This window comes from Hydra viridissima, unplaced genomic scaffold, assembly GCF_058129835.1.
Source record: "Hydra viridissima isolate aposymbiotic clone 2 unplaced genomic scaffold, HvirCarnegie_v1 scaffold_7, whole genome shotgun sequence".
NCBI classification, from domain to species: domain Eukaryota; kingdom Metazoa; phylum Cnidaria; class Hydrozoa; order Anthoathecata; family Hydridae; genus Hydra; species Hydra viridissima.
In genome coordinates this window covers 6568611-6587940 of record NW_028324306.1, presented here as the reverse complement: position 1 = coordinate 6587940, position 19330 = coordinate 6568611, and the positions used below count along the sequence as shown (strand labels likewise).

General features: G+C 30.5%; 1 protein-coding gene across 5 annotated transcripts; it reads left to right on the top strand.

Moving 5' to 3' along the window:
* Positions 1–1310: 1310 nt before the first annotated feature.
* LOC145184442 (uncharacterized) lies at positions 1311–15360 on the top strand. 5 transcript variants are annotated; one of them, XM_090093188.1, is made up of 16 exons: positions 1311–1351; positions 7492–7774; positions 7853–8159; positions 8849–9021; positions 9605–9791; positions 9883–10022; positions 10216–10396; positions 10510–10709; positions 10805–11032; positions 11453–11588; positions 12032–12267; positions 12403–12581; positions 12701–12819; positions 12922–13112; positions 13280–13523; positions 14776–14928. In XM_090093188.1, exons 1-16 carry the CDS (start codon positions 1326–1328, stop codon positions 14871–14873), a joined length of 2928 nt encoding a protein of 975 aa, XP_089949314.1. In that variant the 5' UTR covers positions 1311–1325; the 3' UTR covers positions 14874–14928. The 5 variants fall into 5 exon arrangements, with proteins under 5 accessions (XP_089949314.1, XP_089949317.1, XP_089949316.1 ...); XM_090093190.1 differs by lacking the exon at positions 1311–1351 and adding an exon at positions 6867–6961; XM_090093192.1 differs by lacking the exon at positions 1311–1351 and adding an exon at positions 6909–7261.
* Positions 15361–19330: the final 3970 nt, after the last annotated feature.

Sequence of the window (19330 nt, the reverse complement as noted above, 5' to 3'; positions counted from 1 at the left end):
TTACGAGTAAAAATTGATATTTTCTAAAAACCTCGTCGAAGTTCCGTCGAGGTTTCTCGATTTCTCTCGAAATCCGAAACTCCGAAAAACCGAGAAAAATCCGACGAGACGGAGTTCCGAATGGATCCATTGATGAGATGCCGTGTTAGAAGCCAACATCCACCACCTAAGTTTTTCTAATGTAAGGAAATTAAAACTTATGGACGAATTGCTGTTTTTAAACAACGCCTCAATCACATTGCATAAAAATAACGACCGGTAAATGTTTATTGATGACATCAGTTATTGATAAAAAGACTGCCTTGGAGATTACGTATTATATACCGTCGCACATTCTATATTTACGCACCAATTAAAATTATGAAAAATCGTCCTTGGGACTTACAAACAGCTAACCCAAGTTGTTCTAATGGCAAAATTTGTTCCCTAAATTTCAAGGAAATCATAAAAATACAACTGTTTTAAAAACAAATAATTGACAAACATTTGGTTACAATTATAGTTAATTTTTGTCAACTTGATTGATACAATTTTTATTTTTCAAATATAATAAATAATAAAACCTTGAAAAAGTGATTACCTCAGTGTAGTGGGACACCACAAGATTCAATATTTGAAGAGGGAAGAGGCCGGTATAAACCGATTTAACTTTTTTTTTTTTAACAAAATCTACCATTGTTGATTAATTATATATATATATATATATATATATATATAATTATAACAAAAATGCGGAAGCTTCTAACCCATCCAAAAACAAAAAATTTAAATTCTTCTCAATTGCTTCTATACTTGGTGTAAAAGAGGAGGTGTTTTTCCATTTACGTTAAAAAAAAAGTTATAGTTGTGAAAAACTTTAATTTTCTTGTTTTTGAAAGGGTTAGGAGCTTCCGCCCTTCTCCGGGTGCGCTATTTTTTTTTAAACCGTTTGAATTTTCATTTAAACGTTAGATTTACTTCAGGTGAAAATTTATGCCAAATCATTGCAGATATCCTTGAAATATTCAGAGATAGGGATTGGGCCTCATCAAATGAAACAACGCAAATGATTTTTTTGTGCAATATTCTTTTCAGAATTTTGTGTTGCCTTTTGATATAAAACATTCAAGATGATGCTTTCTTATGATATCCTTAGGTCCAAGATATCTTTAGTCATCGGAGTAAGCAAAATAAGTTAATAAAATCATGGAGAGTTTAATCTAACCAATTGATTTTATAGCATTACAAAGAGCTAACACTCCCCCCTTGATATCTTAATTGTCTTTAAATACAAGTTAAAATTACACTATTTTTTTACAAAAAGATGCTGGCTGTGCAACTTCAAAATGGCTACAACAGACATTGACGAGACGTAATAATTTTTAATTACTTTTTAACATCTCTTTTACACCAAATTTAGAAACAAATAATAAAGATTTTGTATGATATTTAAAGTATCTTTAATAAATATAACAAAGTTAAACATTATAAATAACAAAACTCAAAGGACGAAGGCAAAAATGTTTTTCCATACCTTTTAAGATATCTTTCTCCTTATAAAACACTTTAGAAAAGGCGATGGCAAACAAGCGAAGAGCATTCTCCCAGTTCTTTTTAAAATATACTCTTTAATGAAAAGGAAGGAACCCCCGTCATTTACCCCTGTCCACGGTAGTTTTTTTTAAAGATGTTCTTTTTGTTTAGATGGAAAGGAAAAACCCATTAGTTTAAAATATATAGTTTAATGCCGTAATTTACTTAAATTCAAAAAAAACAATGCTGAAATCTTAAACAAATATATCAAGATACAATGTATGACCAGTTTGGTGTATTTTGTAAACATCTTTAGGAATATTAGATGTAAAACTGTTAGCCGTAAAAAGCACCAAAATTATGGACAAGGATGTAAGATATGGCCAACACGAAGTTCAATTTTGCAACGATTTTTTACAATTAGTATTAGAACTTTAAAGAATATGGTTTGAGGCGCGCAAGGTAGGTGGTCAAATTGTAAATAGTGACTATAGCACTACAATACTATTTATTTCCGTATAGTAGATATATTAAGGCTAAGGTTATTTCTCTATGTAGTAAAGGCTATGCATACGCCGTGTATCAATGTCAACTTTTTTCGTTTTGAAGGTCACTTTCTTTTACGATCTACAAGACCTTAAAAAGAGAGCGATCTTAAAACCCTCTACTACACTTAATATAACATCTCCGACTTCATATTCTTTAACACGACGATGGATTGCGTTTAAGATTGAGTTTTTTGCTTGAATATTGTCACATAGATTAAGTTTATTTCTGCACATTTGTACTGAGGCAGGATACCAATTGAGAATCTTGAGGAATATCCAAACTAAAAAAGCACAAAGAAAAACGGAAGTGACGTAAATTGTGGCAATGTGTTGAAGTGTATCAAAACATGCTTTAAAAAAATTTTAGAACTTTTAGAATCTTGAAGTTTTTTCGCAACAAACACATCGATCAAATGACAATATTTTTCTCTCTAAAGAAAACCTTTTTTTCAAAAAACAAACTTTCTCGTTCTTTTATACCGGATAGTTTTCCAAAAATATCCCTAAAAAATCGTCATAAAAAAACCGCTGATACATATTTAAAAGTTTTTTTTTTTACTAGAAAAACTATTAAAGTTGTTAGCTCCGTAACGTCATTAAACGCTCTAACGCTTTCCGCAACGGATTCACACTCCTCATTAATCCTTATGGATCTACAAAAAGCAGGCTGTCAAGCTGTCACTTGTTTCATCTTTTTCTTTACGTCATTTTTTTTTTTTTTTTTTTCAATTTTTTTTAACAATAAAGATTTAAAAAATTTAAAAAAAAAAAAAAAAAAAGACCAAAAAAAAAAGAAAAAAGAAAAAAATAGCAACTTGAAAGCCTGAAATAGCAATTGACAACTTTTAGTTACGACTGTAAACTGTTTTATAACATTGGGCCTTGTTTCGATGCATCTTGAGTTAATGCCGCAGGCTGCCACTTGGAATAGTTCTTCGCTTTTGGTGATTTCAGCCAAAAGATTTCCCGAATTCAAAATCTTTCGTCGTGTCGTTTTTTGCCGCAAGGTTCCCCTTTCTAAATCTTTTAACACCAATTAGGTAGCTGTATTTTTTTTCCATTGGGCTTACACCATTTTTGTCGGCTGAAGCATTGTACCAATATACCTCCTCCGGTAATGACAATTTTTGATCGTCTTGCTATTCTCTTAATCGTACGGTGGTTTCTTTCCACAATTCCATTACTTCTTCAGTAAATAAGCGGCTCGCAACTTTCTACTGTTCCTGAATCCATCTTCAGAAAAACCTCCTCCTCTGCCATCGTCATGTCTTCCTTTGTCTCTTCCTGCACCACGGCTACCACCTTTCTTATCTCTAGGAGATGCAACTTTGTTATACAAGACTTCTCCACCTCTCCACTTCCATTTGACTCTCCATTCAACACCATCAAAAACTGCTTCACAATCTTTCTTTTTAGTTTCAATTTTGTTGACTTTATTCTTGTTCAAATCTGCTGTCCCACAATAGCTTGACTCAAACTTCGCTTTTCCCAATGCAGAAATGGAAACTCCTCTTAGTGTCATCACAGAACTCATTTCGAGCATCATTCCAACTCCCAGGAGTCGGAAATCCAATAAGATAACTTCTTCACCTACTCTAATGCCATCAACAAGCGCGAACGTTGATCCAATGCATTGATGAACCTTTCTTTCAAACGTTACCACCTTTGGAGAGTTTAAGCATTTACGTTGATTTTTGGACAGGAAATTTTGATTTAAAGTTGTCCATGAAGGTCTCATGTCTACCATAGTTTTCGCTACCACACCACCAACTTTTAAATGATCAGATAAAAGGCGCTGATTCCATTATTGTTCAGGAGCGAGGTGGCGTAGATTTCTAGCTCCTGCGCACGTTTCCCTACAACTTCCAACATTTCGATGCAATGTGTCATTCATTTCCACATTTAAAACATCAAAAGATCTTCAAAGAGAAGTTCTTTGCAAGTGAGCAGTTCTTTGCAATGTGGTCGAAACTTTTACAGTTGTAACATACTAAAGGAATTTTTGTAGTATGGTGTCTAGATACAGCGCCAACAGCATCACTGTCAATCACATTTAAAAGGTTCAACGCAGCTCTTACTTCGGGTAACATAATATCAATCGGGTCCATCACGACTCGAAATCTTGATGATAAAACTTCTGGCAAACCTACAATAAACGCCAAACGCACAGACTCTTCCGATAATTTTGCAAGAGGCTAATCATCTTAAGTCGGCCAAAAAAACGTCAGTTTTCTCACCGTCACTTAAGTTTTGCTTTATAAATAGTTCGTATGCAGTGTAAACATTTACAGAAAATGATGCTAATAACACACGCTTGTCTTCTACTACATCTTTTTTATCTTTAGCGGTTAAAGCAAAGTAAACTGAATAAGCATCATAAAATGAATAAGCATAATAAAATGAATAAGCAGCTTTTCTGAGAAGAATCGGAAAAATTGATCCGTTTGAAACGTATGATGGCACAGCGTCCGAAGTGCCATCATACATTTCAAACAAATCAAATAATCTCATACTTGGTTCCACTTAAGCTTCTGCGTATCGAAACTAGGACGTTACGATGATATTTCGATACGATATTGATTATCGTAAATTTTATAGTTATAGTTACGATAAGTTATCATAACTATATTAAAGATATTATCGTAACTATAACAATAACATTTACGGTAATCAATATCAAATCTTCAGTTTCGATACGCAGGAGCTTAGTTCCATTGCCCAGTTAATGTAGCTTTTTCGCAACAAACATTAGGCCGGGTGAATAAAAAAGAGCAATTGCTTTTACTCAGTAATTGGTCAGCTTTACGTGAATAAAAACTTCAACAACTTTTCTTAAGTTATAAATAAAGTAAAATTGAGCAGTTACTGAGTAAATTGCTTACCTTTACGTGAACAAAAATATGAGGAAAACTGCTGAAGTTTTTATTCACGTAAAGTTGACCAATTACTGAGTAAAACCAATTGCTCATTTTTATTCACCCGGCCTATTGATCAAATGACAAAAATTTTCTCTAAAAAAGCTTCCTTAAAAATTTTCTCTTTCTTTTATACCGGATAGTTTTCCAAAAATATCCCACAAAAATCGTCATAAAAACCGCTAACACATATTTGCAACTTTTTGGTTTTTACTGGTAAAAACTATTCAAGTTATTATCTCCGTAACGTCATTATCTCCGTAACGTCTTTAAACGTTCTTGCACTTTCCGCAACGGAATTACAAATCTTTTATGTAAAATAGTGAAACAAAAAACTTATGATAGTAAAAATTGCAGATAGATCTTCCGTTTTGTGCGGTGGTAAAGCCTTTAAATATAAATCTGTATGGTGCTATGCAAAATTTTCGCTCGATATTAAGTTACTTAGTTACTGAGTTTGTAAATTTAATGTATTTCTGAATAAAAATTGCATCTTTATTTGCAAGGAAACCCCTGACACCTACAAAACAATTTTTTACTCAATTTCTTTAATGAAGCTAAAAGTTTAAGAGTTTCGTCAAGTTTGGATACCTAGTTAAAAAAAATACCAATAATAAAAAAAATACCGATAGAAAGTTTAAAAAAATACTGATTAGAAAAATAAGAGCCTCTTTTGTAAGCATTATGTATGCCTCTTCTTGCAATGAATCATAGTATCTCGTAAAAAAATGTAATAAGAAGTAGTAATACTAGATAATAAGCTTACAGGTCAAGAAGCATTTTTCCATTAAGTTGCTACAAAAACAGAAATAATTCATAAAACCTCTTGCCAATTCTCTCTTTACTTACAACTTAATTTAGACATTCTAGATGCAGGTTTACATCGGTATAATGCTCCATATAAGATAATCGGGAAAAAATATCAAAAAAATGTATAAATATAAAAATATAATACTCAAAATAATTAATCTACGCAATTATATTGCATGTTATTTTTAGCAACACTGAAATAAACAGTTTTAAACAGCATTTGTTTTTTTTTCAGAAATGTAATTTCAAATTAACTTGAAATTATTTTCAAAAAAGGAATCGCCTACTATTACCAAAAAACGAAAAAACAAAAAAAATTAACCACCCATAACTCAACAGGAAGTGATTTATTTGATAATTTCCTAACATTCATCCTCTTTATTCAGACCAAATTTGTCATTAATCATCGTATGAGGATGCAAAATGTTTTCAAACAAGAGAAAAGTTATAATTATTTAAAAACGTTATAAAGTAAAGTATTATATAGTGTTTAATTCACTTTTATTCGCAATGCTGATCCAACAATCGAAAAATGTTCAGAAAATTGGGAAATAATCTGAATAGTCAAAAATACATATTTTTTTTTGAAAAAACAATCGTTTTTTATACAGTTTGTTATTGTTCTTATTGCTGAAAAACTCTCTGTCATTGGTTGATATATTAAGCAACATAGTTTCCTCTTGCTGACCTAGATTATGATTATGTTGCCTCATTTAAAGCTCTAACTCAGAAGCAGCAAAATGTGCTGCGGAAAAAAGATTACTGCAAGTTTACCAGGATATTTGAAATAACAGGTAAATATTAGACTATAATTATAAATGTAAATATATCTATTTTTATAAAAAAAATTGTAACAATTCAGAAGCAAATCTAAGGGGTGGCCATTGTGGCAATAAAATTCGACCTCACAGTTACAAATTCCTGGATCCGCACCTGCAATTTCTGTATCATTAAGGTATATAAAGTGTTATATAGAATCTATTTCAATAATTTAGAGAAGATTAAAGTACAAAAACTGTGCTACTTGCGACAAAGACAAGAACTCGCAGAAATATTTTCCTAAGTGCCAGGCTACACTGGCGTTATTCTCGCCACAAAAACAAGAAGTGAAATTCGGCCCAACGATTGTTCCTGTAGGACATCAAGGAAAAATGTAAAAGAGAGACTTGTAATGAAGTATATGAATCTGAATAAAATATCACCCCAACCCCTATTATTTAGAACGTTAGAAAAATCTTAGAAAGTTGTCTTTTAACGATAATGTAGCAACTAAAGAAAAAGAGGATGCATAGTATTTACCAGTGAAGAAAAAAAAATTCTCAGCAAAAAAAGTTATCCAGCCAAGAGCATACATTTATCTTAATCAATCTAAATTTTCCAGCATACAGATTTTTTCCATAACGCTAAATAGTGTCCTAAATAGATTAAGAGAAGTGCAAAAAAAATCCCAAAAGCAGATGAGGGCAATTTCACAAAGTAAAAACCTTGTAAATGACTTGTTATTAAATTATCCAAAGAAATCATCAACCATAAAAGGGGAGTGCTTATTTCCTAGAGGCAGTCCATGTATCATATCTAAATTATATATAAAAAGTACTTTCCTAGGAAATATGGACTGGGGGAGTGCTTTTGGGGTTGCGCCTTTGAGGTATATACCTTAATGGTGTTTTAAGTGCATATATAATATATAGATTTTCATATCATAGACCATCATCAGATGTGTATCGTGATCCATGGAATGCTATTGCAGCCTGGTTTCTTGGACCACGAGCAGAAAATCGAGAGATTTTCAACCGGCTTGTATTAAGTAGTTTAAACTTTTATGAGGACTGCAGAGAAAATTATTATCCTGCGGATCCATGTTATATTACTGAAGAAGTTAAAGCATCACCTGGATTTCGTGGAGAAATAAAAGATCTTGAAAATAAGTTAAGGGAGCTGAATCATGAATTAATAGATTCTATTCCATTCTATAGCACTAGGTACCAGGTAAGACTTTAATATTATGAACTTATACATTCAATTATAAGCAGATGTTTTCAGCTTCATGTATACTTCATAATTTAGGGACATATGATATGGGAGACAACAATGCCAGCTACACTAGGATATTTGGTAGGGATGTTATGGAATCAAAACAATGTTGATTCATCAGCATCACCTGTCACAACTCAAATGGAAATTAAAGTTGGGGATCATTTATGTCAGTTGATACATTATCCGTACACAAGAGAAATAAAGCCATGGGCACACATAACTAGTTGTGGTACTGTTGCAAATATTGAAGCCCTCTGGTCAGCAAGGAACCTGAAATTTCATCCTTTGGCTATCAAAGCTTGTGTGATGGCTAGTGATGCTGATGCTAAATTGAAAGGTATGTTATACTAATAACCAGTCATCAATTGGCAAGAATATAGTTGAGAATTACTAGTTGGCAATTGTTGAATTTTTTTTCAAATAAATTTTTTACATGATGATGACATATCTTTGCATATGCATATATATGTTTAAATAAAAAAAAAAATTTAGAGAGGCATAGTTTATTTAGAAGTTTGTTGGTTTCTTAAAAAAATTCTATAAATCAGGTGTTTTAACAGAAAAATTGAAAACAAAAAATAAAGTTGTACATAAAAAAAGTCATTATCCTAAATTTAGGAGAGACCAGGTCAGTTGATACCAGAGGCAAAGATGGAAACATGTTATAACTGTTATGGCTGCCTCTGTATTAACTTGCCCTGGTTTGCGCTAAGTTGTAAACATTGGGTCCCTTCATATTACCTTTTTAGAAATTCAAGTAATTTATTAGAAACTCATCATCATTTTATATCTACATAGGTAGGGCAATATTTTGGCAGTTTGTGTAATAGGTTTCACTAATCCACAAGGTAATGTTAAGTTTGAAAAATTTGTTAACTAGTCCAGGTCTCTCCTATTTTTACACATGTGCTTGCATTTTTAAAATGGCAGGAACTTTTTATTAAGTATGTAATTTAATTTTTTAAAATCATAAATGGATATTTAAACAGCTGGTTTTTCATTTAGTAAATGTACTTACTTTTTTAGAAGGTGCAAATATGCCTGTCCTTGTGCCTGAATTAGACAAAGCAATCCCTCTTCAAGAATGTAGTCAATGGCAGCTTCTAAATCTGAATGTAGACACAGTTTGTAATCTTACATCAGATTTGAAAGAGTATTGCAAGCTTGATAGCACTGCTTTGATTGATACTGCACTTAAGGTATAAGGAATTTTTTTATAATTATGTTATATTTATGTGAGTATCATAGGCATAACTCATCAGCTCATTTAAAATGCAGAAAGAGAATCAAAGTCAAAAACTAGTAAATGTTTTGAGTTAAAGAAAAAAGCGGTTTTTTTTGTCAAAAAAGAAAAAATATAAATTTGAAAGTATTTGATTATAAAATTTTCATTTTTTTCTATTTCAAAGAAAAATTACCCTGCTTCAATTCCTTTGGTATATCTTAATTTTTTATTAACTGCAATGCCCTTAGACCAGTTTTATAAAATTGATTTTGTGAGTATTTTGAGAAATAATTGGTATCATCCAGTTTTTTTTGGAAAGAGATGAATGAATATAGTCTATACAAATATTGTATATATGAATATAGTTATATAAAACAATTGTAAATATGTTTATTAAAATTTCAATGTGTAGTTTAAATAAAATTTGAAAATATTTACAAATAAAAATCTAATTATTTAGTTTCACAAAACCTATCTAGTATTTTTAATGTTTAACATAAAATCTAAAAGATATGTTACAATAACTCTCATGCATTGCTGTATTTTTATTTTTTAAGAAACATTCTATTGCATCAATTGGTGTTGGAAACTTTATGTACAAACATGAGCTTAAGAATTCGCCTGTGTTTTTTTGTCCTGGTACATGTCATTATTCTTATCAAAAGGCTGCCAATATTTTAGGATTAGGTGATCAAAGCATAATTCCTTTGGAAGTAGATTGTAACTGTAGAGTGAACCTGAAAAGTAATTAATATTTTTTGTAAAAAAAAGTTTTAAATTTAATGCCGCAAATTAACTAATTATAATATTGAACACTTGAATTTATATTTTTTAGTTTTGAGACAGAAGTTGCAAATTCATCTAGAACTAAAGATCCCTGTCATAACTGTGGTGGCTGTTATTGGTTCAACCGAAGAGAGTGCTATTGATCCTATTCTCAAAATGTATCAAATGAAAGAAGAGTTTAAAAAAGTGGTATGTTCTTTTAATGTCTATAATTTTTTTTCCTGAAAATTATAGATTATATTAGAAAGATATTTTAGGCCAATTAGCATTTTTACTAATTATATAAGCAAAATGTTATTGTTTTTATCTTTATTCTTTTTAATTCTTTATTTATTTATTTCCAGCTAATATTTCTAAAAATCTTTATTGATTTTCAAATCAGGGTCTAAACTTCACCATTCACGCAGATGCAGCCTGGGGAGGCTATTTGTTAACAATGTTACGTGAACCTAGTGAGCACCGTGTCATAAAATTGACAAATCTAGGGGAAAGTTATGTTCCTCAAATTCCATTATCTGAATATGCTGCAAAACAATATAACTCTGTGAAGTTGGCTGACACAGGTTTTTTGGGTTTTTTTCGTTTCTTTTGTTATGAGCTATTTATTATATTTTTATTTATAGCAGTTTCAGTTGATTGAATGTTCCCTTCTGAGTTTTTGTTTTTGTTTGATTAGTGACAATTGATCCTCACAAATCTGGTTTCTGTCAATATCCAGCTGGTGCTTTGGCATATAGAAATGGTCTAATGAAGGGGTTCATCACATTGCAAGCTCCAGAAGTGTTTCATAATGAAAATGATATTTCAGTTGGTGTTTATGGTTTAGAAGGCTCTAAACCAGGAGCTGCTGCTACAGGTGTACTGCTAGCTCACAGGGTATGTAAGGATCTTCAGTGAGATGTCTTTTTTATAAGTTAGCTTTTTGCATCAATTTTTAGATTTTACTCATGCTTGTTTCACTTTGTTTGTAGGTTCTTGGTCTAGACAAAACTGGTTTTGGTCGTGTACTTGGACAATGCCAGCTTGGTGCAAAGCTGTTTTATTGCATGTGGATGACTGTTGCACAAAAGTTTGATGATTTTGTTTGTTTGAACTTTATTGATTTACCAGAAGGATTTGTGTTTCCAGAAGGCTTTGAGACTGCAGAGAGTTTTATTAGAGCTCGAATATTAGGCAAAGACAACAGAGATTTGGCAAAGGTATTTCCAGAAAATGTGATGTTATAAATATATTTTGTTTATAAAAGTAGATAAAATAGCAATTAATGTGTTAAAAGTCTGTTTAAGGAGGGCTAGGGTATTAGTTTTTTTTTTTTAAACTTAAATTTAAAGTTTGTTTTTTAAATTTTTGTTTTTGTATGCAATAATTTGCTTTATATTTGGTTGTTATGATTCTTTGACAACATGTGAGTGATGAATATTTATAGCAATCTTTACCTATTTTATTTCTAAATCACTAAATTTCTTAATCTCTATTTTTTTTTTTTTTAATCTCTATTTTTCTTTATCTCTGTATTTTTTTATATCTTAACTTTCTTATATTAATTTTTTTCTTTGACTTTTCTTCCAAGTTGAAAAAGAATTAAAACTTTGTTTTATTATTGTTTATTTTGAACAAAGGACAAAGTGGCAATGAATTTTCTTACACAAGTAGGGCCTGATGCTTTGATTAATACATTTACAGTAAACCCAAAGGGAAATACTGACACAAATTTGTGCAATGAACTTCAATCCATTATCTTCAGCGAGTTAAAGGGTATTTATTTTTCTTGCCATGTTTACTATTCTCATTTGTTTAATATTAACTGTTTAAAAAAGGCTTTAAAAATATCTTTTGTATTTGACACTTTTTTTTTTGACAATATAATTTTTTAAAATAAAAAACATTAATAAACATACCATAAATGAGCTGTTTTATACTGGTCAATAAAGTTCTTGACAAGCGATAAGTTGAAAGTTCATCATCCAAACTCATATCTAAGATTATTTCACCTTTCATAAGAAGCTAGGAAGAGAAGTTTTTTACACAACACAATTTATTAAAATACACTGAGAAACATTAACAAACTCAGAATTTTTTTATTAGATGTACATAACATAAGTTTGCTATTTTTCAAATCCAAGATTGCACAAGTATTTAATATTTCTGGATGTTTTTGCATTTATATGGTAAAGTAACAAAAACACTTGGATTTTAAGGTACTGTTGGCAAATCGTCAAAACGTATACCATTGTTTCTTACTAAATCTGAACTTGAAGAAGAAAAATATGGTGCAGCGTTCCTTCAATTAAAGCAGCGCCTTGGTTTGAATGACAATGTAACAAAGATAGGTTTTCTTCGGAACACTGCCATGAATCCATTCCAAGCAAGCGAGGCATATGTTACAGAGATCTCAAAGCTGTTCAGAAACACTATCTTAAATAGTATTGGAGGAGTATGTTTTATTATTTTTTTTTTTTTCAAATTTTTATTTATTTTTTACAACTTTATAGAAAAATAAATAATTACTGTAAGTGAATTACTGTTATTTTTCACCCAAAGGTTGTATTTTTTTATCTTTTTTTATTAGTTGAAAGGCTCGCTAGGTGATGCTCCAGCTCATCATAGTTTTATAGTAAGTGGAAAAATGATTGAGAATGAAGGGAAAGTGTTCCTCGATTACATGCCATCATTCACCAGTAAATCTCATCAATACAATGTTATTCTAACAATGAAAGCAGCGAGCAAGAAAGAAATGATCAAGTTTATGTAAGTTTTTCCATCTTTGGTTGCAGCAGGAACGCCTTCAACTTTTTTCTCTTTAATATTTTATTTTTTGTTTTAAACATTTGAACAACATTATGAATTCTATTAGCTTTTCTTTAAAGGGATCACTCTAAAGAGGATGCAACATTTTTATGCAAAACAAAAGATCTGACAACGATGTTTGATATGCTGCGAAATTCATCTAAGTCTGCAAATCCGATTTCAATGGAGCTTTATATAAGTAAAGAGTATCCTTTTTTATTTGAATCAAAATTTTTTTATTATTATTTTTACATTCACGTAATTAGTCTATATTTTATTTTTATTTTGTTTACTTTTAAAGTCGGCACAAAAAACAAGCATTTGTGCACAGTAAATCTCGTTGTGGATGAAGTGTTCCGTTACGAGCATTTAGAAGATCCGAAATCAGCACCCTTTATTGAGTATCCGGCTTTCCAGAAATATTTCTTGTACGGAGATAAGAAACGTGCTTTTATCTCGCATGTGATCACCAAACACGAAGACTTTCACCAGGTAAAACGCTGCAATATGATTTGCTTCAGTTTTGTCGTGTTTTGCTGTTAATGAATGGCAGCTTGTGAATTGTTGTTTCAAATTTGATAGGAGAACTTTATTTGGTATTCAGTGTTGCCTCTTTTTGATGTAGTTTTGATAACTTCTATTCATACTGTTTGTTTAAGGTTGTGGAACTTGATGAGATTCCTCACAGCGTTCCAGAAGCGATTCTGGATATGGGTGCGATCATCACCATCCGCGATATAACTGGTAATCCTTTGTATTTAGGAGACAAGATCTCCGATCCTCTGCAAGGTGATAATTACGTTGTTGAGTTTAAAGGCAAGCAATACACCGGTTGCAAGACCACAATTAGATTGCAGAAGTCAACTGCTAAGAAGTATTTTGACGCTGATTATCTTAATAATGGTACGAAATGAATGGTGATTTAACTTTACTAGAATTATTTAGTTTCTTACTGCTGTAATAAAATAGTTTGAATGAATGAAAAATCACATTTTAAAAAAGTATTTCAGTATGGACATAGATGTTTAAATTAAATGCGTTACTGAAATATATCTAACTAGTATAAACAGATATAAACAGTAAATAAATAAAATTATATTTTAGAAAAATTTAGCACCAAAGCAATAATTCATAGATTATAGTACCTAAATAAAAATGTAATGATAATATAAGCTTGTGACAGACAAGTCAATACAAAAGAATTTTTTTTACTTCTGATTAAAATAGCAGCAATAAACTATAAATAAACTCTAGTAGCATTGTGTGCACAATACAGTGTTAACACAGTCACCACAAGAAAATATATATCATTTAACTACATTACCTCCGTTCCACAGTGTTATCACATTTGATGCATGAATTTTGTTCCATTAAACTTGTCCCATTTTAATCAAACTTTTATAGCTATAGCTTCGCTTGTGTTAGACCGATTTCAAAATTAATATCTTGTTGAAAAGGGTTACTCAAGGCTTTCTCACAAGCTTGGGTACTTAAAAATAGGTGATCAATAGGTGAATAAAAAATTGCGAGTCAGAAATAAGTTCTCTATTAATTGTAGAGCAAATTCACACTGTAATGCAACAAGTATTGTGTTGTGAGTACTAATAATATTTTTCTTAAATTTTCACTTTTAAAAAATAATTAGAACGATATAAACTTAGCAAATCTTTAAAAAAAATTACTCAAATAGCATACGTTTTCAATATTCGAACCAAAAGTATCCAAATGTGACTTTTGTGGAACGGAGGTAGTAATATATACACACTAAAGCTATACTAACATTATGTACATAATACAGTGTTAACACAATCACCACAATGATTATTATTATCATCATCATCATCATCATCATCAACATCATCATTGACAATTCAATATTCTTCAGCACAGCTCTCAAGAAACCATTCTTCACGAGAGACACTGTAGCAATTCATTAGATTTCCTTGAATCAGTTTTTATTCCATAACTAAATCCACATCCACCACAAAACACGTGATACCTATTTTTTTTTTACATATAAGTTTATTTTGTTTCATACTCTGTTCAGTTGTAATTCTGTGTTTTGTCATTCCAGCAGCTTTCATCGTTTATAAAACGTTGTATAGACTTTAAGTGGCCAGTCTTTTTTTCTCAATAATATTTAACTATTTCCTAGTTTTTAGGTACAGCCATAAAACCACATATAGGAGTACAAACTACAGTCACTGGTTGAAATCCTTTGTGCATTACCGTGGGCAACCGCAAATTTCGTAAAAAATTCGTTTTTTGACAAAAATGTAGAATAAAAAGTTGAAGCCAAACAAAAAAATTTATTTGATAAGAAGTGTTAAGAATTCCATCGACCACACTTTTAAGAATTACATCGACCACACTTTTAAGAATTACATCGACCACACTTTTATTCAAGATGTTCTCCCTCAGCATCAATCACAGCTTCAAGTCAACTCCTGAACCTGGAACAGGTGGTCTGTATATAGTCTTTGGGCATCTTGTCCCACTCCATCTTGATACTTCAGGGACTTGATACCTACCTAATAACATCAATCTATAAAATACGAAAAAAGTTATAATTATCCTATAAATATAAATAATGACAAATGTCAAAGGCTCACTTACAGTATCGGACAAAACATGGTGGACAAACTTAAATTTAGAACAAAAGTTGATCAAAAACTAAAAAGAACTAGTAAAACAATTGTACATATTAATTTTTAAATAGTTTATTATGTTCATAACAAAATTTAAAACGTTTTAATCATACTAAGAATCACAAAAAAAATTTATAACACATTTTTCTCAACAAACTACATTTTTCCTTGGACAAAACAAGGTGGACAAATCAAAACGAAGCTTTTTTATAAGATTTCATTGTCTTAATTCAAATTACCGCATTCTTTTGTTTTCACTTTTATCATAACATTACTCTAAAATAATGAAATAGATTTTGGAACGTCTGGCCTATTATTTTTTCAATTGAACTAAAAATAGATTTAACTCGTGATATACATGATATGTATGGCGTAAATTGCAACTTAAAATGGCTTACGACAAATTAGGAAGTGCTTTACGTGAAAATACTATTAAAGATTTTAAAAGCGGAAAACGTCAAGCTGAAATTTGTAGAAAATATAATATAGCTAAATCGACTGTAAGCAAAACTGTCAAATCATTTGGATCTCGTGACTGCTATAAAACAAACAATCGGGGCGTCCAAGAAAAACATCACAAAGATCGAATAATTGTTAAAAAACTTTAAAAAGATCCACTTTTATCATCCACAAAATCAACCGAAAAACTTGAACTACAAATCTCTAATCGCGCTGTGCGACGAAGAACTAAAGAAGCAAAATTTTTTTCTCGAATGCCTGCCAAGAAACCACAAACTTCTTTTAAAAATAGAAAGCTAAGACTTGCGTTTGCCTAAGTACACCAAAAATGGACTGTAGACCAGTGGAAAAACATACTTCTTAGTGATGAACCAAAATATAACCTTTTTGGAAGCGACGGCAAGAAGCGAGTCTGAAGACCAAAGAACACCAGATTCAATACTTAATATACCAAGAAGAGTGTTAAGCATAGAACGTCTGCTATGGGTTGGGGATGTTTCTCAGCAATAGGAACTGGTCCTATTTACAAAATTAATGGAATTATGGACCACTTTGTTTACAAAGATGTAATGGAAGATGTTATGTTACCACATGCTGAATGGGAGATGCCCCTAAAATGGATTTTTCAACAAGACAATGATCCAAAACTTACGTCAAAATTTGTAAAACAATGGTTCAAGGATAAGAATATCACCATAATGGAGTGGCCTGCCCAAAGCCCTGACGTGAGAAATTATTTGAATAAATCAAGAAGGCCTGCCAAAACCCTGAAGTGAGAAATTATTTGGATAAATCAAGAAGGCCTGGCGAGAGATTGATATGAGAATTGTTGACTCATTAATTGAGTCTATGCCTCGAAGAATGAAAGCAGTAATTAAAAGTAAAGGAGGTCCTTCCAAATATTAAGTTAATTTTTGAACTTTTTTGAATTTTAAGTCGGCTTTTTGAATGTTCACCTTGTTTTGTCCAAAGAAAAATGTAATTTTTTAGGGAAAATGTGTTTTAAAACTTTTTTAGTAATTTTTAGTATGATTCAAAAGCTTTAAATTTTGTTAACAACATAATAAACTACATAAAAAATAATATGTTCAATTATTTTACTAGTTTTTTTTAGTTTTTGTTTTAAATTTGAGTTTGTCCACCATGTTTTGTCCGATACTGTACCTCCATCAATACCTAAAATATTAGTCTTAATTCATCAAAGATAATACATGTCTTCTTAGTGAATTATTTATAAATTCAATCTTTGTGGAGGTGTTTTTCTTCTACTGGCTCATGTTTAAAGCTACTCATTGCTAACGTGTAAAGTTTTTCGTGAAAAAACAGATCATCAAAGTGCCCCGGTGGCCTAGAATATGTATTCACGGGAAATGTGACGTGGATATACTTTCCGTCTAAATTCTCCATCAAACGGTAACACGTTTAGCTTACGTTCGAGGCCTTGTGTACACGGCTAATGACTATTTGTTTCTTGTATAGGTTTTACCCACACGTGGTTACGTTTTGTAACTTTTTTGTTTGTTTCAGCCTCTCCTTCTCATCACAGTATTCAGACATTCTGATTATAACATCACGTGGTTTTCGTTTAAAGAAAGTTGATAACGTTAGCTTCTCTTTAGAAAATATTCAGCTTTTAGTCACAGCAATTTTCCACAAGTTCATATATAATTGAAACCTAAAGATCAGTGGGTATGCGTAACTTAAAAAACATGCTTTGCCATTAATAAAGATATTTTGCAAATGACCTAACAACTTTTAAATATTGAGTTGATATGGAATTACTCAGATGTAGTTACAGAGTAGATAAAACTTCTCTTTAAAGATCGTTTTTAAACCGCTTCAACAGAGTTTAACTGTTTAAGTGGTAAAATATGGCCGTTGAATTTTGGGAGTAATTTTTTTTAATGTTTGAAAATGCTCTAAAATAGTTTTCAATTTTTTACCCAACAAGTCATTCAAACCGTTAATAAGATAAAAATACAAATTAGTCCCACTTCACTTCAGCAAGTTGAGGGAATTAGGTTTCCTTAGACATTTAAGGTTTAACGTGTCTTAAACAAGTATACGAAATTTCGTTTAAATTACTCTGTGCAACTCTATTTAAATACAAAACTCGTAAAAATCTCTGTACTAATCTTTTCTACGTTTTGTATTTTGATGATTTTGTTATTTTTTTAAATTTTAAAGTTTTAAAAAAAACTCGTGTTTTTCTCGTGCACTAAACTCGTTTTTAAAAAAATTACATTTCAAAAATTGATAATAATTGCAAAACCAAAAATATTAAGCTCTAAGTATTTAATTTATTTTTGTAGTTAGATATAAAATAATTGAAACAAAGAAAAGTTTCATGCAGTTTCGATGGTGCCAATCCTATAACAAAGACGCAAGAAATTATCGAGAGTTGCTTTAAATAACTTTAAAAAAATAAAAGATCTTTTGTAAGCTTCTGGTTGTAAAAAAAAATGATTTTCTGTTTTTTTTCCATAAGTTTTTATTTTTATGTGAACCAATGCCAGTAAGTTGAGAGCATTCTTTTTGACTGCATCAGAATCATTTTTAAATAAGTTTGCATTTTTGAGCAAAATTAGATTTTTAAACAAAATTGCACATGTAACACGTGACGAAATTTATCGTTGTATTCTACGAAACTATAGTTGTATCATTCATTCTTTAAAATATTGTAAAGCAGTTAAAAATCCGTTTTCTAGATTACTGATCTAGAAAACTGATCTTTAACGGATTTTTCTCCGCCCCCGTCTTATTTTCTGTTTCGAAATTTTAAAATCGTTTTGATTGTGCAGAGATAACTTGGTGTGGAAAAGAATTCAACGGTTTTAATGAAAATACTTTTATCATAATTAATATAATTGAGATTCCTTTTGATATATAGTTTGACATATATGACATAAGTTTATGTGTTAAATGAATTAATGACCTTTTCTTTTTACCAACAGATGTTAATATGGGCTCAGAAACCCCATTTATAAATTCCATGAGGCGTACTTGTCTTCTTGTATACCTTTCCCCAACTGGACAAAATCAATGTTAATTATTTTAAAATTCTATTTCTTAAATATAAGATAACAATTACTATAATTTCTTTCATTAAAACAGAAAAAAAAAAAAAAAATTAAAAAACTGCAGAAGTGCTAAAAGTTAAAAACAAAAATATCAAATATATTTTTTTAAATAAAGTAAAATTTAATTGTAGCTAATATTTTCATTCTTGATTTTAAATATTTAATACTTAATATATTCACACTATTTCACTAATTAAAACTAAAAATAAATAAAGTGGGGTCTTCAAATTAACAACCGGCCACACAAGGATTTCTTTTAAATAACTTTTTCTGTTTCAAATTACAGTTTTCCTGTTTTAGAGTGTTGGTTTTATAAATTTTTTTTTGTAATGTAAAGTTGTTTTTAAATTTTCATCTGTTCATGTTTAAAAAAATATCACATTTTTTATTTAAATAAAATGTTTTAACAATTTTTAACATACTTAAATGGCAAATAGGATTCTGCTTCAACCAATGTTCAACCATTAATTGGATATGAGACATTCATACTCATATTATTTTAGTATTTAGTTTTAAATGATAA